This window comes from Rhinopithecus roxellana, chromosome 8 (genome assembly GCF_007565055.1).
Source record: "Rhinopithecus roxellana isolate Shanxi Qingling chromosome 8, ASM756505v1, whole genome shotgun sequence".
In the NCBI taxonomy this organism is placed as follows: domain Eukaryota; kingdom Metazoa; phylum Chordata; class Mammalia; order Primates; family Cercopithecidae; genus Rhinopithecus; species Rhinopithecus roxellana.
This window is the reverse complement of record NC_044556.1, coordinates 134,677,175-134,700,488: the sequence shown is the minus strand read 5'-3', so window position 1 is coordinate 134,700,488 and position 23,314 is coordinate 134,677,175. Positions and strand designations below refer to the sequence as shown.

General features: G+C 45.3%; 1 protein-coding gene and 1 pseudogene across 2 annotated transcripts in view; one reads left to right on the top strand and one right to left on the bottom strand.

The window, feature by feature from the left end:
• Window positions 1-907: 907 nt before the first annotated feature.
• Window positions 908-1,722, top strand: LOC104666829 (annotated as a pseudogene). The gene has a single exon (XR_748602.2). The product of XR_748602.2 is annotated as a myosin light chain 6B pseudogene (transcript).
• Window positions 1,723-12,401: 10,679 nt separating this feature from the next.
• Window positions 12,402-23,314, bottom strand: part of C8H1orf21 (chromosome 8 C1orf21 homolog) — a 247,411-nt gene continuing 236,498 nt past the window's right edge. Inside the window, exon 6 of the mRNA XM_030935795.1 lies at window positions 12,402-21,861. Within this exon, the coding sequence (XP_030791655.1) occupies window positions 21,823-21,861 (39 nt within the window). The 3' untranslated portion in view covers window positions 12,402-21,822. The remainder of the gene's footprint in view (window positions 21,862-23,314) is intronic.

The following is a 23,314-nucleotide window of genomic DNA, read 5'->3' as shown; positions in this document are numbered from 1 at the left end:
CCCTGTCCTTACCTTGGCTGAGCAGAGGACACCTCTCAGAGCAGCCCAGTGCGCCTGCCTCTCCCAGAGGCTGAGTTTTAAATGTGCATTTAATCACTTCCCCAAGTGGCTGCTTTTTACTCTGAGCAGTTGATTTATCTAAAATTTAGTTCTAAGTCCATAACACATTTACCAAAAATTCGCTATTTGCTGAGCCCTCAGAATCTAATGATGAACAGGAGGTCAGTTTCTGCCCTCCAGGAAATGCTCAGAATACAAGGAGATCCTTCTCCACTTCTCAACTGCAAGACCCTGAACTCCAGGTTGCTTTCTTCACCTGGCTTTGGTGCATAGAATGGCAAAAAAAAAAAAAAAAAAAAAAAGAAATCTGATGTAAAAACAAAATAAATGAACAACACAAATCCCCTTTGTTTTTGCTTTTGTTTTTGTTTTTGTTTTGAGACACAGTCTCACTCTGTTGCCCAGGCTGGAGTGCAGTGGCGTGATCTCGGCTCATTGCAAGCTCTGCCTCCTGGGCTCACACCATTCTCCTGCCTCAGCCTCCTGAGCAGCTGGGACTACAGGCGCCCACCACCACACCTGGCTAATTTTTTTATTTTTTAGTAGAGACGGGGTTTCACCGTGTTAGCCAGGATGGTCTCGATCTCCTGACTTTGTGATCCGCTCCCCTCAGCCTGCTAAAGTGCTGGGATTACAGGCATGAGCCACTGCGCCCAGCCAAGCCCCTTTGTTATAATGGGCCAGAGGTTAGAACAATTTAGGATGTAGTGATAAGTCTGTCTGAGAGAAAAAAAATTTTGGCTTTTAGCTTTATTGTAGGTCCTTAATAAATGTTTGCAGAATAAATGAACATCGGGGCTAACGCAGTATTCATTGCATAGGTCCTGTAAGACCTGCCTGAGCCCACCCCCTCCCCAGCCCCAGACGCGGACCCCGCAGGAGATGGGTGCCCCCATCCACACACTGTCCTTTGGCCACCGGACATCATGCCTCCCAAGAAGGATGTTCCTGTGAAGAAACCGGCAGGGCCCTCCATCTCCAAACCTGCTGCTAAGCCAGCAGCAGCAGCAGGGGCTCCTCCAGCCAAGAGCAAAGCTGAGCCAGCAGTCCCCCAGGCCCCTCAGAAAACCCAGGAGCCTCCAATCGATCTCTCCAAAGTGGTGATCGAGTTTAACAAGGACCAGCTGGAGGAGTTCAAGGAGGCCTTCGAGCTGTTTGACCAAATAGGGGATGGCAAGATCCTGTACAGCCAGTGTGGGGACGTGATGAGGGCCCTGGGCCAGAACCCCACCAACGCCGAGGTGCTCAAGGTCCTAGGGAACCCTGAGAGTGATGAGCTGAAGTCCCGGCATGTGGACTTTGAAACTTTCCTGCCCATGCTCCAGGCAGTGGCCAAGAACCGGGACCAAGGCACATATGAGGACTACTTGGAGGGGCTTTGTGTGTTTGACAAGGAGGGGGATGGCAAAGTCATGGGAGCAGAGCTCGGACATATTCTCACCACCCTTGGAGAGAAGATGACTGAGGAGGAGGTGGAGACTGTTCTGGCAGGACATGAGGACAGCAACGGCTGCATCAACTACGAGGCCTTCTTGAAACACATCCTAAGCGTCTGAGTGCTACAGATCCAGTGGGGTCCGGACACTGGGCCCCGCAGGCGGAAGCACGTTCCAGCCACCAGGAGGCCACCTATTGTTTCAAAATAAAGACTGGGTTCCTCTCAAAAAAAAAAAAAAAAAAAAGACCTGCCTGAGAACAGGGCCAGGAGCCACCCCTTGGCATACTCTACGCCTGTCACTGGGCCCAGCAATCACAGAACTCAGGACATGGTGAGTGGGTAAGCTCTCAGTTCTTATGATCACATTCACACTTTGTAAAAATCAGTGCTATTTATTTGCTCTGGAAAATAGCTGGATATTTAAAGTAGGTCCCTGCATCCTGAAATCTTTAATTATTCAAATCAATTCAACATTTACTAAGTAAGCACAGTGCAGGTTGTTCAGAGACATGACAGAACCAGTTCTGAGCCCCTGAGAATAGCAATCAGGTGGTGGGGGGATGGGGTACAGTATGTGGCAGAAGTGTGAGCTCTGGGTGTCAGGCCCGTGTTTCACCCCAGGTCGCCCCCCCCCACCCCCGCCCAAGCCACTGCAGTTCGGGCAGGCTACTGACACTCTCAGAGCTTTGGGCTTTTGTCCCTGCCTATCTCACCTTAGTGTGTTGGGTGGACTGTAAGAGACTGTATCAGGGCTGGATTAGGGCTGCTAGGACAAAATACCGCAGACCGAGGAACGTAAACAGGTACTTATTTCCTCACACTTTTGGAGGGCAGAAGTCCAAGATCAAGGTGTTGGCAGGGTTGATTTCCTCTGAGGCCTCTTTCCTGGGGTTGCAGATGGCCACCTTCTCACTGTGTCTTCATATAGTCCTTCCCCCATGCACCCCTGGTGCCTCTTTTTGTGCTCTAATTGTGCCTTTTAAGGACCCCAGTCAGACTGGATTTTAACAATCTCATTTTATCTTAATCACCTCTTTAAAGGCCCTGATCTCCAAATACTGTTATATTCTAAGGTACTGGAGGTTAGGACTTCAACTTATAAATTTTGGGGAACACAATTTTGCCCATAACAAAGACCAAATAAAGTCAGTGAACCACCCCACACCATACTGTACCATACCATACTGTACAGTACCATATCCTACTATACTAGATTGTACTAGAGTACGAAATGCCTAGTATGATGCCAGCCTGGTACATAGTAATTTGAATCTCTCTCCTTCTTCCCTTAGTGGGATAATAAAAGTTCACAGTAGGCCAGGTGTGGTGGCTCATGCCTGTAATCCCAGCATTTTGGGAGGCCAAGGTGGGCAGATCACCTGAGGTCAGGAGTTCAAGACCAGCCTGGCCAACATGGTGAAACCCCGTCTCTACTAAAAATACAAAATTAGCCAGGCATGCTGGTGGGTGCCTGTGATTCAAGCTACTCAGAAGGCTGAGGCATGAAAATTACTTGAACCTGGGAGACGGAGGTTGCAGTGAGCCAAAATCATGCCACTGCACACCATCCTGGGCAACAGAGTGAGACTCTGTCTACAAAAGGAAAAAAAAAAGTTAACAACGACAATTTTTAGATAGAGGAAATGTAAAATTTAGCCTCTGTGGGTATAAATTGTCACTAAAATATGAATAAAGGGGATGCAAATTAATGAGTTTCCATTATCCAAGCTAGTTTGGAGATTCATTTTTTTTGAAAGTTAGATTTATTGAAGTATAAATATACATACCATATAATTCACCCCTTTAAAGTGTTCAATTTGTCCAAGGAGTTTTAACAAATGTGAATAGTCATGTATTGACCACACAATCAAGAGGGGCCTTCATGTTCTTTTGTGATTTCCTTTCCACTCTTGGCCTTTTGCAACATTGATCTGTTTTCTGTCTCTAGTTTTGACTTTCCCACTGCATCATATAGATGGAATTATATGGGACACAGTCATTTGTAATTAACTTCTTTCACTGAGCAAAATACTTTTGAGATTCATCCATGTTGCTGCATCTGTGAGTTGGTTATCACTTACATGGATTTTTGTTATCAAGTAGTATTCCATTATATGGATATACCACAATTTGTTAAATCATCTGCTGGTTGATGAACATTTGAGTGGTTTCTACTTTTTGATGATTATGAACAGAGCTGTTATGAATATTAAAATACAAGTCTTTTTGGACATATGTTTTCCTTTGTCTTGGATAAATATCTAAGAATTGTGTTGCTGGTTGACTAAGGAAATGCTCAACTTTTTCACATACTGCCAACTGTGTAGCATTTTTGCACCCGCCATTGGCAAAATATGAACGTTCCAATAGTTCCACACCCTTGCACTTGGTACTTTTAGTCTTTTTTAATGTTAACCATTCTAGTGAGTGTGGAGTGGTATTTCACTGTGGTTTGGCTTGTATTTCCCCAAGGGCTAATGATGTGGGATGCACTTATCAAATATGTGCGAACATATATACACCTATGTCAGATATATGCTTTTCACATGTCTTATCACAGTCTGTAAAATTTTTCTCAACGGTGTCTTTGAAGAGTAGAAGTTTTAAATTTTGGCAAAGTCTAAGTTGTTAATTTTACTTCTGTGATTCATGATTTTTGTCTGCTATCTAAACATCTTTACTTAATCAAAGGTCACAAAGGCTTTGTCTTCTATTTTTTCTTCCAAAAATTTAGACTTTAGTCTTTACACTTAGTAGTATGATCCATTTCAGGTTAATTTTTGTGTGTGGTTTGAGGTAAGCATCAAGGTTAACTTTATACATATGAATGTCCAATTATACCAGTACAATTTTTTAAAAGGCAATCCTTTCCCTCATTGAATTACTTAGATACTTTTGTCTAAAATCAGTTGGCCATATATGTGTGGACCTATTTCTGGATGCTATTCTGTTCCATTAATTTGTCTATACCGATTGTAACATCATACTATCTTGATTGTTGTAGCCTTGTAATAAGTCTTCAAATCAGGTAGTGCCAGTCTTCCAAATTTGTTCTTCTTTTTCAAAATTGTTCTTGCCATTCTAGTTCCTTTTCATTTCTCCATAAAGTCTAGAATCAGTTTGCCAATTCCTACACAAAACCAATCAGGATTTTTATTGGGATTACTTATTATCTATGAGGAAATTCAGTTTTTATAAATTAGATGAATGCCATTCCAAATTGTGGATAATCTTTGAAAACAAGCTTTTGGTATTTCAGTAAACTGGTTATTTTTAATTAGGTTGAATATTTACAAACCTATGATTGACACCTTCCCTTCTGATCCTAGGATGCAATTAAATAAATAAAACCTCTGTCCTTCTCTGGTGCTGACAATACCCTGGAATGTATCTACAGCTCCAGGGCCGCCATTTTGTCCTAAGAGGAAGCCAGCTTCCTCCCTCAGGTGAACTCTGTGTATGTTTGTGATGGTGAGGGAAAACCTAACAACCCAGGCCCAGGAGAATCTGTCTGAGGCCCTCCCAAATACTCACCCTTCTCTCATTTGTCCAGAGCAAAGTTCATCCGGTTTATAAAAAGTGGTCTCCCTCACAGCACAAGAATACCGCAGGCCCCCGGAGGGAAGTCTTCTGGGAAGAGGTTAAGGAGAGGCTGAGAAAAAGCCAGGACAGAGGCATGATATTCTGGAATCATTGCCACCACTAGTGCAGGGTCTTCCAGAGTAGGGGCCAGAATTGCCAGCCAGCCAGCTCCCCTGGGGCTAATCTCAGAAATCCGGCATTTCAGCAGCAGAATTGTTGCCTGTTTTTCATACTGTGAATTGTTAGCGGGTTCTAAATAGACCATTCATGTTTTCCCTTTAGCACAGAAGGGGCTTACAACTCCAAATACCGCCATGGGTCTGACTGTTTCAAGTCAAAACATGCCCCAAACCACAGCCCTTGGGTGAGAGGAAGGGCTGGCCAAGGGCTTTGGAGGAAAAATAACCACCCACCAGCCTGGAAATTAGGGAGTTCACAGGAGGCTGAGTTGCCTTGCTCACAGATGCTGTAAGACTGAGGAGTTTTACCCATCGGGGTTAATCTGACAGTCACCTTCCCCACCAGTGCCTGCCTCCACCTCCCCTTTGCTCCAGGGAGGAAACCCAGGTCAAGAGGACGGAATGGTTACTCATGTCATGCGTGCTTAGCGGCTGCCCATCTCAGCATCAGCGGCATGAACAGAGCACTCTGGAGGGGCAGGGTGAGGTTGCTTTGTGGGTAGTGGGATGCCACCTTCACTGTCCTTCCGTCCAATAAGACATGCAGCAAATGTAAATAAATACAGTGACGACACATGAACAAGTCGTTGGCAAACGAAGTTCCTTTGACACAAAGCAGGAGGCTGCTGAGAGCTGTGGGAAGCCCTGGGCTGATGGGCCAGGATGCCATAGTGACTCATAGGAACAGGTCTCCCTGGAGTGGCTTGGGGAGAAGAGGGCAGAACTCATGACCAATAGAGACTATCTCCAGGTCATCTGGGTGATGAGTAGAAAAGCTCCAGAAGATAGCAGGAAGCTTGAGAAGGCAGCATAGGAGAAAGAAGAGGGAGGAAGGATCTCCACGTGGTAGTTGCTGGGAGGAAGGTCTGCCTGGGACCCAGGCTGGCCAGGGGTGGGGACTGGCTGCTTCTGCTCACAGTCTCAGCAGTGCTCATCCACTAGTGAGGGGTTGTTGGTGAGATTTGGTCCAGGAGGGACAAATTTAGGACAGCTGTTTTGGTTGAACAAAGGAAGGCTAGGACATACTGGATGGGAGGTGGAGAAGGTGGCAGTGATGATGCTGGCAAAGGGTGTAACCAAAGTGTGATGATGATGGCATGGTAACCCAAGGCACATGTGTGAGTGGCACTGAATGGTTGTGTGCCTGGGGACCTGAGTTGGTATTATGGCTCCATCACTTCCTGCTGTGTGACCTTGGGGACGATACTCAACTTCTCTGAGGCTCAGCTTCCCCAGCCGTAAATGAGTGATCAGCACCCATTTATAAGGGATTGTCGGGATTACGTCAGAGAACATGTAGTCACTGCTCAATAAGCAGCAGAGACCGTAATGCGAATGGATCAACTAGGGACCCAGCAATGGTCTTGATGCCACATTTCACCTGAAGGATAAGGACTTTGCCACAGTTTGGTAGACAAGGCTTCTGCTAAGAAGACTGTCTCACTGGTAACTTGAGGGCAGGAACTCAGGGCTGAGCATGTTTCAGTGTGGGAAGAGGCCTCAGTGTGCCCTGGGGTCTTCTTACGCATCCTGAAGACTCTAATTATGTCTATTTTGGAGGCTACTCAAGCTTTTCTTTTCCAATTAGGTCTAAAGGGGGAAGGGGGAGACAGGTGTTTGAAGCCACTTCTGTGGCTTGTAGCAGGAGCCAGAGAGGGTCCAGGGCATCCGAATCCCACTGTATTGGCAGAAACACAAATACACAAATACCAGATGGATAATCTCAAGGATAAAAGAGGATTTAGAGTGACCTGATTTAAAGCTTCCCCTTTTCCTTTTTTGGGCAAAGCCTGGGAGTAGGGGGTGGGAACTCAAGACAGAGCCTTGTTAGAGTCTTGAATTTTCACTTGTACAGTGATGGAGCTTTGGGAAGGGGTTTCTCTTTCATGTTTCCCTCCCATCACATGCCATCAAACCTGATCTTTAAATCTAAAACCCCATTTGTATTCCAGTCTGATCATGGGAGACTTGCTTGCCTGTGGGCCCCAGCTTGAGTTTGTGATTGACAGGAAATGTCCAGAGGAGTCTTCAGCAGACACAAAAAGCCTCTGGGAAATCAGCCAGCACTCTGCCCAGCATCCCCACCCACTAGATGGGCCACTGGGGAGCAGGATGGTGGCAGATCAGTCTCTACAATGGCTTTTTATTGGATTTTCTCTGTTGGTTGTATTCCACGCTATCAGTCCCTGATAGGACAGCAAGCCACGAGAACCTAGCGTCAAGTTGATGGCCAAGTGCCGAGCATACCAATGACCAGAACTCTGCAAATAATTGAAGCAAGTGCTTGAAATCCCAGCCGTGAGCCTGGCCGCTCCACATAAGGTCATGCATATGTCTTAGGTAACATACCAGTTGGCAATTACCAAACTCATCAGGATGATCTTCTTTTACCAGGACTCCAACCACTGCAGCCCCCATTATAGTAACAACCCCTGATCCTCCTTCCAAAGCCATCAGGTGTGTAAGTCCTGCTTTTCTGTTTATTCAGTGGAGGGGACCCTGCAGAGAGGACAAGAAGCTACTGTCTTCAGCCCCTTTAAGCCAGGGATCCCTCCTTCATACAAAGGCGTTCCTGGGGATTTGCTTTCCTTGCGGTTTGTCGGTCATGTCTTATAGGGAAGGGGCTCATTGCCTGGATGCCTGTTCTAGCCTGAATGTGCCTTCCACAGCCGGCGTGTTCTGAGGGATGGGGGGCAGTTGGTTTGGGAAAGGGTAGGACAGGAGCAGGTCTGGGCTGTTGCCTGAGGCTAGCTCAGAGGGATAAAACTCTTGCACAGTAAAGGAGTTCTCAGCAGAGGTTAGCAGGTCTCCTGTCAGGGTGGCTTCAAGAATTCTTTCTTCAGAATGGCTTGAGCAAAAGCATATCTGGGAGCCAGATGAACTTGAGGCCTTTCCCTAGCCTGAACTCTTGGTCTTGTAGCGGCTGGTTCATTCTCTTATCCCATTTCAACAAGAGGGACGCTCCTTCATGCATCAGCGGGGAGTCCCTGCACAGAACCTACCCATTCGTGGTTGCCCATTCTCACCACCTTCTCCTGAAGGATTCTTTCGAGTTCCTTTCCTGGGCTCTTGAAGCCCCTTGGAGTACGTGTTTGCAAACCTGCACCCTACCGTCCCCGAGATCTTCAGAGGCGGGCTTTAGTCTGTTCAGATTTGTTTGCTGGTGGCATGCGGGGTGGACAAGTGGTTCTCAAACCCTCCCTGTGGCTCAGTTGCCTGAGTTGAGATGATATTCACAATGCCAATGCCTGGCCCCATGCCCAGAGATTCTGACTCAATTGACCTGAGGTCTGGACATGGGCAGTCTAAGCTCCCCAGGTGATTCTATGTGCAGCCATGATGGAGGCCCAAAGCAGACCATCAACGAATCAGAAAGGTGACTCTGACCAAGTGACACCTCCTTTTTTATTTCTCTTTCTGGTGGTGAGGAAGCAGATTCTCTCGACCTCTATTCATCCTTAGCATTTATCCATGGTTAATATCATTTGTTTGAGCCATACAACTCTTGAAGAACCAAGTTCTGGAGGGAGAGCTATTGGCAGGAGTGTCTGGAACTGCACTGAAGAACTCACTAAGTCTTATGAAATCCCTGCCTGCAACAGGCTGTGTGCTCTCATTCTCCTCAAGCTCTACTCCGTGCCTGCCACGGTTTACTACACTGTAGATCCTGGCTCCCAAACTTGGTACTTGTCAGAATCCCCCACTCCAGTAGTTACAAATCAGACCTTTTGAGGGGTCAGATGTGCGAGGCGGTGTGTGTGTGCGCGCGCGTGTACGTATATGTGTGTATTTAAAGCCCCCTCAGTGATTCTTCTTACGCATTTGCAGAGTGGGAACTGCCGTCCCAGGTCATCTCAGCTGGTCAGTCCATGTTGCTCAAAACTCTGGGGCGTGCTCTCCCCTGAGGGACTCTGAGTCCTTGTGGAAAGAGTTGTGGCAAGTCTGAAAGAGCTGTGTGTGAGGGTCTGGTGGGTGGGGGGCAGGCAGCCCTGGGGGGAACATCCATGTGGACAAGATGTTTTGTGCCAAATTGTGACACACCCAAGAAGACTGAATAGAGCCTCTTCCAGGGCAAAGATGAGTGAGATCTGATCCGAAAGCAATTGTTGAGGTCCAGTCCCACATGCGGCACGCTAAAGCTGTGGGACTTCAGAGGAAGAGACAGTCTGGGACTTTGGATTAGTAACATGATGTGAACGGAGGAAGTTAAAGCTTTGTCTCCTTCTTCCCATGTCATGTACATAGGAAAACTAGAGACAAGGACACAGAAATAGGAGATGAAGCAGATTTGAAAAGCCACCAGAGCTCTGAGAGGAGTAGTACCCATTCTGTGTCATACCATCACCGTTCTCACCTGTGGCTGACTGCAGCACCTGAAGCTCGACCACCTGCAGTCTGTCACCAACATGAAGTTGCTCCTAGAGCACTCTTTGTTCCTTTAGAAATGATAAAATACTACAAGCACGCAGGAGTATAGAGAATATTGTCCCTATGTCTCCATATTTGCTTCAGTTGATGTTTTAAAAGACTAGAACACTGTTAACCCTCACCTGTGCCATTTCCTGCCCTCTCCCTGCTCTTCTGAAATTGGTATTTATGTTTCCCATGCATGTTTTTATACTTTTACTATACGTGTAAGTATCCACACATAATAGATGATATGGTTTTGCAAGCTTTCAAACTTTACATAAATGGTGTCTCACTGTATCCTTTGCATGTTTTTCATTCACTGTTGTGTTTCTGAGGTTTATCGCTGTTGATACAAGATCAATTTCATTATTACTTGTTCATTCTTTTTCTGATGGGTGCTAAGATTATGTCCCATTTTTTACTGTTAGAAATAATGCTACAACATTATTTACAATATATGTTCTGTAGCCATGTCCTTAAACACAGGTGTTCCACTCTCTGCGATCATCGTGGCCCTCAGACCTGCTCCTCGCCTGGACTAGGCTCTGCTGTGGGGTCACCCTTCCCCAGCATGCAACTTGGCTCTTGAAGACCAAGTCTTACACCAGAATTCTCCCTGGATCATCCTTGTCAGGGATTCCTACCCCACCTTGCCACCCACACCTGGCTCCTCCTAAAAGGAATGTTCTTTGGCAGGAATGAAGAGCATGTGCTAGGTCACAGGGTGAGGAGACCTCGTGTGAGTGGTCACCTTTAACTGGACCTCAAAGGAGGCTCTGTTCCCAGAGGGGAGGAGAAATGGGCGAGTTTTCTTGACGAAGAGACAGCAAGAGCCAGCATAGGCAAAGGAATGTGGCAGTGTCAGGAGAGGACCAGGCAAAGAGCTGGCCAGCAGATGGAAGCTGAGTGCTGCTGGAGAGTAAGAGGCTGGATTAGTAACGTGATGTGAACTGAGGAAGTTAAAGGTTTCTCTCCTCCACCATTTCAGCTTTGTAGAAGGAAGTGGCCTGGAGACCCTGAGGAGCAGAAACAGTGGCTCACTCCTGTGCTTCTGTGGTCCGTTTCCTCACTTTTCCCCATCCATCAAGTGTTGAGGCTCTGTGGAGTTCAGCTTCCTTTTCCCTCCATCACTCACATCCCACTTCCCATCACCTGCTTCCAAGCAAGAGAACTCCAGGTTACTGGCCTCAGGCAGCAGTTCAGCTGTTACCAGTAAACTGGAAGCTGACGTCACTAACAAGAGTTCAGGGAGCACCAAGAGGCAGACGAGAGGTCTCCTAAGCCTGACTCCTCTTTGGCACGAGACTAAGGAAGCGCCCCAAGTCCCAGTCAGAGGTATGGGAGACCAGCTTGTGTGTGTGTGTGTGTGTGTGTGTGTGTGTGTGTGTGAGAGAGAGAGAGAGAGAGAGAGAGAGAGAGAGAGAGAGAGAGAGAGAGAGAGAGAGAGAGACAGAGAGAGACAGGGGAAGGTAGGTGGAGTTAGGGAGCTCTTTCAGCTTAGCTGGGCTTTGTGATTTCAAGTGAGCCTCTGCTGGGAGAAACAGGTTTGTTGTTACTGAAAGAACAAGTTTGGGTCTCAAGTTTTCTTTTGCCTTATTTGACAGCTCATAAAACTCAGCAGCAAATCTGAACTTCCAGCTCCATGGCTTGGAGGAAGAAGCCTAGGAATAGTTATTGACTCCTTCCCCTGTCCTTGGCTTGACCTCCCTCTCTCTCTCCCTCTCACCACACCAGTTAGAAATCATGAAGACAATCTGTTCCCAAGAGCAAGGGTGGAGGGCGGAAGGCTGGCTGGGCTGATGGGACCAACGCTTGTCAGAAATGAACAGGCCCATGCGACACTGAAGACAATGCAGAGGGAAAGAGCTTTTGGCTTCATGCTTTGACAAAGTGCCCTGAGACTGTATGGGCATGTGTGTGTGTATTTCTGTTCGGTAAATCCTGGAAGGCCAGTGCGGTGGGAGAATGCATGTTTTCAGCCTCCAAAATGTGCCAGGTAGTTATAGTTGACAGTGGAGTATGTGAGAAACTATATGGTATTGGCCTCATTCTTAATGCTGCCACTCTGGCCTTTGACTTTGGAGTGGGGAATTCCTTAAATTCACACATCCCTGACCCTCTTTGTGGGTGACCCAGGCCCTGGCATACACTGTGCAATTAACAAATGTCAGCTGAATGAGTAGAATGAATAAACAAAAAAGAGTCATTGTGTAACAGAAGACTGTTTATTAAGCACTTCCTGTGGGATCTCCTCAAGTCAAACTCATGAGAAAACGACTGTTTTTAGTAGGCTCCAGAAGGTTAAGTGATTTGTCCAAGGTCTCATAGACAGGACTGTGTGTGTGCACATGGCATGTGTGTATGTGTGTCTGTGTGTGGTGGGGAGTGCGCAGGAGAGAAGGTTCACGGCATTATTTTATGCATTGCCCATTCTTGCACCTTCATCAAGTCTGAATTTGTGCATTTGCTGAGGCTGATAGGACAGTGTGGGTTGTCCCTGGAAGTTGGAAGAGGTGACAAGGTTAGGGGCCTTCCATGTGGATGCCTGCTGTACCACATATCCTGTAAAAACAGAACATTTACGAATGGTAAGAGAAGCCCTTATGTACACAAAATAGGGAGGGCAAAAGAGAGGAGGGACAAGGACACCAACAGGGTATTTTGCAGGTATTTAGAATGGCCTCCTCCATGAGAAAGGAAAGAAGAAAGACATAAGAGAACAAAGCCAGACCAACTCTTAAAAATTATTTAATAGAAAGTCCAATGTCAAAATGTAACAATAAACAAAAATACACATGTATAAATATGTATATATAATTAGACCTATACACTTTCTCAGACCCTTTTCAAAATGGAATAGAATCACCTTTACATCTTGGTGGTCAAATCAAAAATAATATTCAAGCGACATGGGCCCACTGCTGCGTGGGGGGTAGTACTACTGGAGCACTTCGAGGGTTCAAAGAATTCCAATCAGGAGAGAGCTGGGGATATTGCCAGTGTCCTTTTCTGGAGACCCAGAGAGGGAAGATGAACAATCGCATGGCTCTGTCCAGTGTACCTGACCTTTGCTTAGCACCTGTAGCCACTACTGTCTAGGGATAGCTCTCCTTTAGGGTTTTGAATTATTTACATTTATGTTGTTTGTGAGTGAGTTTTCTTGCCTCATCTCCCAGATTTGAAGTTCCTGGGGATTCTGCCTTAGGACTTTCTTATTCTGCAGGCCAAATGTTGCACAGTGGTTTGGGGTGCTATTCTGGCATGCTGATTTGCACTAAAGCAAAGGTGTTCAAAGTGAGATGTGTACATACCAGGAGGTACCCAAGGTCTCCCTCAGGAGTTCAGAGAGAAAATGCCAGACCTCTGTTTATAATATTTTGTGTCTTATTCATTTGAAGTTTCTGTGCTCTGTACTTTTTATAATGTGCCTAATATATTAGTACAAAAGTAAAGGGATATATGCTTTACATAAATTAATAAACATACAGAGAGAGTGCATCTCACGAAGATTTTGCTGACAGGCATGTGTAATTGAAACAGATGGGGGCCCACTGCTTTACAGAATTCATGTGCAGGCAGAGTGGTTAGGGAGGCCACCTTCTGGGCTCCCACGCTCACCTGAGGAAGCCTCTGCAGGTGTTCAGAAGAGCAGTGCTCCAAGATACCTCCCAGACCTGATCGAGAGGTGATGGTTCGTAATCTTGATGCAAGATTTTCCTTGAATGTAAGGCCATGTTCCTAAATAAAATGCAAATACCCTTGGGGAGAGCAAATATGCAGCCATTAACAACCGGCATGGAGGCATTTTGATCCTTTCCTGCCAATGAGGTGGAGGTGAGTAGGAAGTGGGCCAGGGTGGAAAATGGAGAGAGGTGCCCTAAGGCAAACTTGGCTTACATTCCATGAACACATGGCCCTAAGGGGACCTGCCAGGGCTCTAGTTTTTAAATGGGTGAATGTGAGGCCAAATGTTTGTTGGTTTCCAGCATCAGGATTACCGCTGGACAAACTCTAACCTAAACAACTGGGCCTGTGGAATATCCGAGTGGGAATTGCTAGCCACAGAATTACAAATTCCTCAGTGAAGAGCAAGAGGAAGATCTGGAAAAAGTGGGTGTTTGAGCAAACATCTTTCCGAGGGTCCAGAAAGCTGGTGTTGCTGTTGAGTATGCCAGGAGGGAAGGGGTGGGGGTTTTGCAAAAAAGGTCAGCCCCAAGGTGCAGCAAGGCCCAGCGTCCCTTAGCTAGGAAAATTGCCTTCAGCCCCAACTCCTCCAGCCTCTCAGGGGAACTGTCTTCTGTTTGAGCTTTTTCTTGAGTTTCTGTAAACAGTGTTGGCTTATAGCTGGTATTTTGATACGTCTAATTCTTTCCCTTTCTCCTAAACGTTTTTCTAATTATTTTTCTGGGGGTGGGGAGGGGGAGAAAAAAAACCCAATGCTCTAAACTCTGAGGTTATTTGGAAAACCTAAAAGGCACTGCAAGTTGTCTCCCTAGAGAGATTCCGCTTGTCTCGGAGCCTTCCCTGACTCACATCTGCAGAGCTCCCAGCTCTGGCAGCCTCCAGGTGCCTGCGAGGTCTTCCCTCCACAGCTGTCTAGGCCTATGGGTATTTTCCACTTGCATACAATTTGTCTGTGCTTTTTAAAAATCTCCTTTCTTTGGCAGGACTCAGGTGTGTATTTGGGACCCAGCAGAGGCTTGGCCACTGGGTGTATGTGACCTAATCCAGGGGAAGGCTGTTCAAGAGAGCTGCCTTTAGTTAGGATCACACACTAGACAGGGAAGCCCTCTGCTGCTTCCCGTATATTTATGTTAGGGTGCATTCTCATCCCTGGGTCTAGGCCAGCCTGGTCCCAAAAGGTATTTTTAGCCTTGGTGGCTCTAAAGAAGGTCATGCTGACCCAGAGCTGTCCCCTTTATGTCTCCAAACCAGATCCAGCCCAGGTTAAAGTCTTTGAATTCAAATAGCTTTTGGCAGAGGAAGAGGAGTTGGGGCTGGGTAAGGGACAGAGGACACCCTGGGATAAATCATCTCAGCAAGCACCCGTGCACTGCCGCAGTGAGGAGGGAAAGCCCGGCCCTGATTGTGACCACACCTTACCTGTCTGGAGGACCTCAGCAGTGGGCTGCAGAGGACACAGCACCACCAAAAGCTCTTATTTATGCTCCCTGAATCCCCGGCAAAGCCCCAGGAACCCTCTGTGGCTGGCCTGGCTCACTGTCCTGTCCTTGTCTCTTGCTCTTCTCTCTCCCTCTACAAGTCTAAGCTCCAGCCTCTGTACTGCAGGCTGGCCCTGGACAGTCCACACTGGCCCTCCTTTGGGCTGAGTCCTGTGCCGTCCTCTCAGCCTGAAAGTCCTTTAGTAACACTCTCCCTCAGCCCTCTGACACATCTGGGCTTTGATATCACCTCTTTCAGGAAGCCCCTGATTACCAAAACTGGGCTGGCTGCCACCGTGAGATGCTCCCACAGCACTCAGGACTTTTCCCTGTAGGGTACTTCCATACTGCCGCTCTCGCTATGGCTAGGTTCCTCGAGGGTGGGTTTAGTTCAATTGTGCTTTGCTTGCAATGAGCACAGTGCCTGGAGTGTACCAGGGGCTCCAGAAATAAATGAGTTCAATGAATGAATCCTTAAGACTGGAAAGGCAATGCTAAAAATGCTACATCTGGGTCAACCCAGATGAAGGGACCCCAACTCCACACACTGGGGTTAGAGCATCCCAGTGGAGCTGCTGAAATGCCACAGTCAAGTCGACATGGATGAGGGGGATGGTGTGTGAGACATGCGGTGGTTGTATGTGGCTGTATGTGGCTGGACCACGCACACGACATTAGGGATGTGTCCATTATGCGTGTAAGGCTGGGAAAGGATGTCAGCCACAATACCCCAGCTGGCGGCCCAGATGAGTCAAGCAGATGTAGTAGGGCATCCGGGCACAGATGGGGCACAAAGCGAGATGAGTAGCAGACCTCGATTCTCCCATGTGAGTTGAACTCAAACTTTCTCAAGAGTGATGGCTGGTTTTTCCTGTTTCGGTATCCCTATAGTTATACTAATACTTTCCTAGACATTATCTTGGAGATTACAGAAAGGCAAAATACAGCTCTTTCTTGAATTATTTCAATGATAAATTTCCTTTCTCCATGTACCTCTCTGTATATGTATGCATGCGTGTGTATGTGTATGTGTGTTAAGAAAATGGATCAGAATCTAAAATCCTAGTAAGGCAGCTGCCTGGATCTATTCCAGGAAAAGAATAATTTTATGAATTTGCATCTTGGTTTGAATGGAAAAACTGGCTTGAAATCTATTGCAAAACTTTCTTTGCTTGCTTGCCTGTCAAGAGAGAATAGTCCCTGAAGGTCTGGGCTGAAATGCCAGGACACAGGGGCTATTCTCTCCCTTTGGAGTCAATGCCAAGAGGTCCCCCTAAGGCTCTAGAATTATTTTCAACCCTAGAGACCCTAAGGGACCTCTGCCTGAGTTTATGGTGTTCTTTATACTGCCTCTAAGTCTTAATCAAATTCAAAGCCTTGGGCTAAAAATGGAAGCAAAGAAGGGCGAAATCAGGGTAGAGAGGCAGACACTATTAGAATGGAGCCTTCAGTTTAGAGGTGAATCTTCCCGAAAGAGAGCAATTTCTGTGGTTCCCAAGTTATAAGGGCCATTTCCCACATCATCATGAAGGGACATGACAGCTGCCAGGTTAGAAAGAAGCAGGATCTTGGGGGCCACATTTCAAAGGAAAACTGGACATGACAGCCCCTTTACACAGGGACATTCTTTTGCTTCCTTCGAGCAAAGTAAGGAAGGGTGGGAGCAGGTCCCTTCTAGGCAGTACCTTTAACAGTTGCTATGGAGACATGAGTCATCTTTAGAGGATGTGATTTAAGAAGAAGAGGAACTCTGAGGAGTTCCTGGGCTCTTCCGACCTTGGAATAAGTTATTTAAATGTCTATCCAAGTCATTACATGACTATCTAAAACACGTAAGGTCTCAAAAGAGATTCCCATCTAGTTTCAGTGCTTAAATGGACCTGGAAGATACGGATCCCCAGTCCAAAGATCAAAAAGAGACATCAAACCCTAGCCCACAAGAAAGGATTTCAATACAAGTCAGTGGTCCAGGCATTGCCTTTCCTCCACGCTTGGAGATCAGATTGTCCCAGACCCGCAGGAAGGTTAAGACTTTTAACCTTAAAAAGATACAGCCTGTGATGAAACAACAAGCCTTGGGAACCCAGGAAAGAAATCACAGCACTCGAAAGCCTGTTCTGGTTGCATCTGGTTTCTAACTGCAGAAATACCAGGTTCCTTTTCCAGATGCTAGAAGGATTCCAAGGGGTGAGACATGTGCCTAAATTCCCAAAGCCTTTTCCTCTGGGCACTGAAGTCCTCCTGTTAGCCAGTGGCCTCTCCTGGTGTGTGTGCAGCTCAGATAGGGGAGGCCAAATAAAACACTCCCCATGAGGAAACCAAGCTGGTGAGGAGCCAGAGAGAGATTCTGGAAAGCAGATGCCCCCAGAGGGTGTTCTCACAGTGTTGTGAAGGGCTTATAGTCATAATAAAAAGAATTTGGAAAATACTTGAATGACATCTTTCCTTCTTTCAACATAGGCGTTTATGTTGGATAGATGCATTCCACACTTAAGATCTATTATTTAGAACGTGGGGGTAATAGATCCACTTCACAGGATTATCAGGAGGATGACACAAAACAATTATAAAATGCCTAGCACAGTATCTGGCACAGAGTGAGTATAAATGACAAATATTAGTTCCTTTTTCCTCTTCTCCTGAGATTGGATTCCAGATAAGGTACAAGAGTCTCCTGAAAAACATGGCATAGCTTGTGAGTCCTAAGGTTTGTCCCAGAAGTATTCACTCATAAGCCTCATCTTTACCATAGCTTTTTGACCCCTTTCCAGAGACATACAAAAAGGTGACTGCTGAAGTCAAGGACACCGTTCCCCCCTTGGAAAAACACATCCATTCATTGGCAAAAGGCAATTCATAGACCTCATTCATGGAACTCCAAAAGGTTTATTGCAGGCACATGTGTAGTGTGACAGCTGACTGCCTAACCCAGCTCCTCCCAGGCACACTGGAGTCCAGGCATCCACTCATGACACCATGAGGCCAAAGTTCCTGCTTCAAGCCACCTTTTCATTATGCCCCTAAATACACATTCCCTCCCCACCAATCATACCTTATTATTTTTTTGGTTGGGGTTTTAAACAACAAAAAGTCCAATCTCTGAGAGGTACGAAGACATAAAGCTCTGAGAATGCCTTCCAGCAGGGAAGCGTGGAAGGCAGATCTTATGTAAAACTGTAGTGTGCAATCAAATATCCTTTTACTTTAGGGGAGGCAGAAAGGACAGAACTTTAGATACCAATTATTTTGCCTTTTGTAAAGAACGTACCAGAGTCCCGAAGTCTAAGATTCCAACTCAGTATTTTCTTGGATTAAGAATTTGAAAATATTTCTTCCTTTAAAACTCAACATGTTTAACCATGTTTCTTTTCTATGATTAGTAGAGATAGAACACTTTTAAATTCTTGCCCAGTGTCAAAGCTGGACTTGCAATCCACATGCCAACCTGCTTCATAGGCAACGAGGTAAAGTTTGTAAGAGGTATCATCTCTGTTTTTTAGCAGACTTATGGGAGAGTCTTGCCCTAAGAGAAAAACAGGGATGAGGCTGGGAAGAGGATAAAGTTATAGCAGAATAGAGTTATAAGAAGATAACAAAGCAGGATGACATCACATGGGACTAAGAAGGGGACTGCATCATCCCTGGACCTGCTCCTGGGGGCTGTCGGCTTGTGGGTGTGGCCGCTTCAGATGTACAGGTGAGCCCTGACACAGAGGTGCTTCCTCACCTTGCAGTGAGGAGTGGATGGGGCCAGTACAAAGACTGAAGAACCAGCCCTCCTCCTGGGTCCGTCTTTGCTAAATTGAGTTATCCCAGCCCAGGCTCAGATCATGGGCACTGCGGACGGAGAGAGACCTGTCTTCCAACAGGCTGCTGTGTGCGTGGCTGCTGCAGTTTCTGAGGACTGACCTAGTTTTCTCATCTCTGGACTTTATACCTTCTTTGTCCCTAAATAGACCACAACACCACTCTGTGTTCTCTGCAAGCCTGGGGCTAGGAAGCATCGCTGAGGTAAAGGCCTTTTTTAAGGTTCTCTGCCAATAACAAACACGTCTTCAATTATGAGAGCAGTACTCCATGATCCTGAATCTCCGCCAACCAAAAGAAAGCTATGCACACACTGCTGAACTTTTACAACTCTACAACTCAGAGGACATAAGGCGTGTGCAAGCCAGCTGTAAATCTTGTTGACAGTCTTGCCCCACCCACTGGCCACTAGGCAGCTGGATTTTCAATTTCACCCCGCACACGGCCAGTCTATCAACCCTCTCTGCTTAATGCTCTCAGTTCATTTCTCATCATTTTTCTACCTCCACTCACCAGGCCACGTCCCCTCCCTTCCTCCTTCCAGCTTCCTGAGCCCCACACATATAACAACTAGCAGAGTACACCAGCACATACATTGGATTATTCTTTTCATTGTTTCTGAGCCAATCTGCTTAATGTTCACATACACATGGGGAATAAAAGGTAAAATATTTTTGCTTTAGATCCTTTCAGAAGGCATAAAAAAATAAAGTACAAACACGAATCACTTGACAATTTTATGATTAAAACCAACAAATGGAAAACAGACAGTGTTGGGTGTTGCTGACATAATCAAGCATTTCATGCGGACCCGCTCAACCACCCCAGTTTCTCGGATCTATTTCTGGATGTACCAAATGTGTTTGAAGAACTCACTTTTGCACAACAAAAACGTATCCAGTGTTAAACACCGGAGCCAGAACCCGGGTGAAAAGCTGGTGGTTCAGGGCAACATCACTTCCGGCTTTATTAAACACTCAAAAGTCAGGTTCCCAAGAAACGCTTGGATCTATGCACAAGTGTAACATGTCAAAAGTGTTCAATGTGACCGTGAGAGAAATGACATGAGCATGTTTCATCTTCGGGTAGAGGGTGGTGGTTTTCTGGGAAGACTGTCTGAGACACCGAGTAAAGAAATCAAATGGAAGACGTTTAGCATGTGCTTAATTCTTGCTTGATAAGAACAAGAAATCCCGGAAAAGGTCATCCACAGAACAGTGAACAAAGTCCCCAGTGAACAAGTTTGAGGTGGGGTTTAGCAGTTCGTTTACAGTTGTGGAAAACTATTTTAGTCACTTGGCCAAAAACCATAGGAGGGGAGGCAACCTGAAACCCTAGACTACTTGACTCTCTCTGCATTTTTCTACTTGAAGCAGGATAAAAAAGCCTAACATTTTGGCTGCATCTCTATTTATGTAACAGCCACAGCTGCTCCCCAAAATAGCTGCTGTTGGCCAAAAGAATTACGGGATTTTGTTGCTAATATGTGAATCTATTGTCCTTAGCAGTCTGCTAAGTTTCCTTCCCTGCCTTTTTGCCGTCCCAGGTCTAAAAGGAGATAGGGAATCTCACTATTCACACATCAGTGGTGCCCTCAGTTATGTGGATAGATTTTAAAATCGAGGCTCATCTTTTCGGCAAGAGCAAATTGACACAGAACATCTTAACTCTCCACCTTCTGCGGGTGGCTAATATCGAGGCCCTTCAAAGTCACAACCACAAAAGAGAGAAACATACAGTGCTCCTGTCTTTTTTGTGGGACAAACCCAAACCCGGACTGCTGGCGTGGCATTTAATAGGATGCCCTCCCCTGAAAGTAACAAAGAGAACCCTCATCAAAGCTATCAAACACATTAAAAAAATACAAAAGTTATTTTCTCCTTTTGATTGCTATTTACTTGTGACAATATTTGCTAAAAATATCACTTCTGTCTTTGAGAAGAGATCATTCTCTTCATATAGTATGGAAAAATAAACTCTGCTGAACACTCAGTCAACATTCCCCACCATTGCCAGGGCTTTTGGCTTTCACATCTCCAAATATCATCATAAGCATAGAAGTATTATGTTTTTGAGTAGGCAAACACTTTTGCTATGTCTAGTGTGCTGGAAGTAAGAGAAAAAGGAAGTGGCAAGGCTCATGTAGCATTTTGAAGGGGGGAGTTACGAAATAGGATGGTTTATTTGCTAACAAAATGAAAGGTAACAAGGTGGTTTCAGGCCCTCCTAAAAAGTCATAGGATGTCCCCTCACCTCTTCAGACCACTTTCAGCCTTGCTAATGCTTGGTAAGTTATTAATGGAAGGGTAGGGAGCCCTTTAGGCTAATTATCAGTGTCAATGCAAAGGAGGGCTCAACTTCTGCACCCAGGATCATCTTAAAACACTGAGCTGGATGAATGGGAGAAGACAAGGATCCATAAAAACAGTAAAATGTTTATTTTCTTAGAAAAAAAAGTGAGGAAGAGGGATTCAAAATGATCGTGATCACACTTCCATCTGCATCTGAGCAAAGCCAATGTTGCAAGCTTAATTCTTGATTAAGATACCTATTAAATCAAACAACCTGCCACTCACTCCTACGTCACTTCCAGGAGTCACATCACAGCATGCTTTTAATTGATAATAGCTTCTCTACTTCTTCTGAGCAGAGAAACAAGGCTTGGCATAGAAACCATCCCATCTCCAAAGCTCAACACTGCCAGTAAGAAGCAAGGCTCAGTCCATCTCTAGACTGCGTGCGAGAGATGGGGAGGAAGGAGAGAGGGCAGGAGATGCTTGTCTTAGAAGCAGAACCAGTTTAGAAGAGAAGTTTGATATCTGAGTTCACCACTACCTCATCTTATAGAAAATAGGTTGGAGAGCATCTGTAAAACCAACAGTATCTTTAAGGTGAAATTGCAGAATTTTGCTGCATACCTGGACACAAGAGAAGTGAAAAGTTGCAACAAGTTTTAACTAGCAGCAACAAAGAAAGTTCGATAACAGTTTTTTTGTTTGTTTTTAGCAATATTCCTTTGCAAGTTCATTAAGAAACACTGTAATTTAATGGGGTGTACGATATGGAACGATCTTCTTTTGCTATAATGCTGTTCGCTGAATAGAACCGACCTTTGCAAAGATTTCAACTGGGGTGTAACCTATTTACACAGTAGTAGCTCCTGGTTTGAGTGGTAAAATTGGTGCTATGTGATATCCTCTTCTTCCGAACAGTAATCCCGACCCTTGGAGGGAAAAAGAAAAAAGAGCATGTGAATGATAAATTCAAAGCAGAGCCTGAAATAGTTACTTGTAATCAATTTTCTCTCAGTATGTCTCCTTGCAACAGAATCCAGGCTTTGTCAGTGATAGCTGGCACTGGGGTAGCTACGTCATAAATACATGTTAGCTGATTTATAAGCTATACATACCTCAAGGCATGAGAGTTTTACCAAGCCCCAAATAAGCCCTTACTTTATGTTGGTAAGAATTTATATTATAATAGCCATATTCAAGAGTCAGCCTTTCATTAAGAAATTACAAAATGGCCAATCCATTCAGGAGATCAATTTCTTATCAGGAAGAATGAACAAGCCACATTCTACAGCTACATCCCCGTGCCTGAAACTCAACATTCTACAGAGGGAGAACATAAAATCCAGGGATTTCTGAGTTTAATTCACTCTAAAACGGATTACAAAAAACAACAAACAAGAATCCTTTAGACATGCATAACAGGTCTATGCTTGGTATGTGTGGGATGCTCAAGAAAGGCAAAGATGCTTCTGATTCCTTTGCTAACAAAACAGGTTATCTGAAGCTCTAAGGACTATGTACAATGGTTACCTGTGAACATATTTTATCCTTTCTCTTCTAGGTCATAAACTCAATGAAGACATGATTGGGGCTGGGCTTTAAGGATGCACATTTAACCAAGCCAGCTTGTCTTGGTCAAAACACATGACTCTCTTGGTCTGTAACCCATCACAGATAGTAAACAACAAAGGCACCTGTCCTGCCTGTGTTCTGATGTCATAGATAAGGGTTTTCTAAAAAGTCAGGTGTTATTATCATTTGTTTCCTTCAACTTTTTCTTCTAAAATACACACTACATGTTTCATTTCTTTTTTGGCGGGGGTGGGGGATGTTCTTTTAAAAGCAGAATTTTCAAAATAACTGAAACTTATTTCTAAAAGTACCAATACTTAATGATAATAATTTTGCATATAACTATTTCTCAGATGTATTACATGTTTTTTGGTCACATTATCTATATAACAGAAATATTTTACATTTTCCTAATATTTAAGCATTATCAAAATGGATTATTTTGTGTCATGTGGCTGGGTGCTAATCTTGGCTCTGTGACTTCCTAGCTCTGGGATCCTGGTAAAATTACCTCTCTGTGTCTCAGTTTCTTCATGTGTAAAATGAAGAGAACAATAGTACCTATTTCACAGAATTGTTGAAAATTAAATGAGTTAATAGTATTAAAGCGATTAAATCATTTCTGGCATATACTTTTACACATGATGTATATGTGCCCATGCCCGTGTGTGTTTGGCAAATTAAAAAATACTGCTGGCTGGGCACAGTGGCTCACACCTGTAATCCTGCACTGTGGGAGGTCGAGGCGGTTGGATCACCTGAGGTCAGGAACTCGAGGCCAGCCTGGCCAACATGGTGAAACCCCATCTC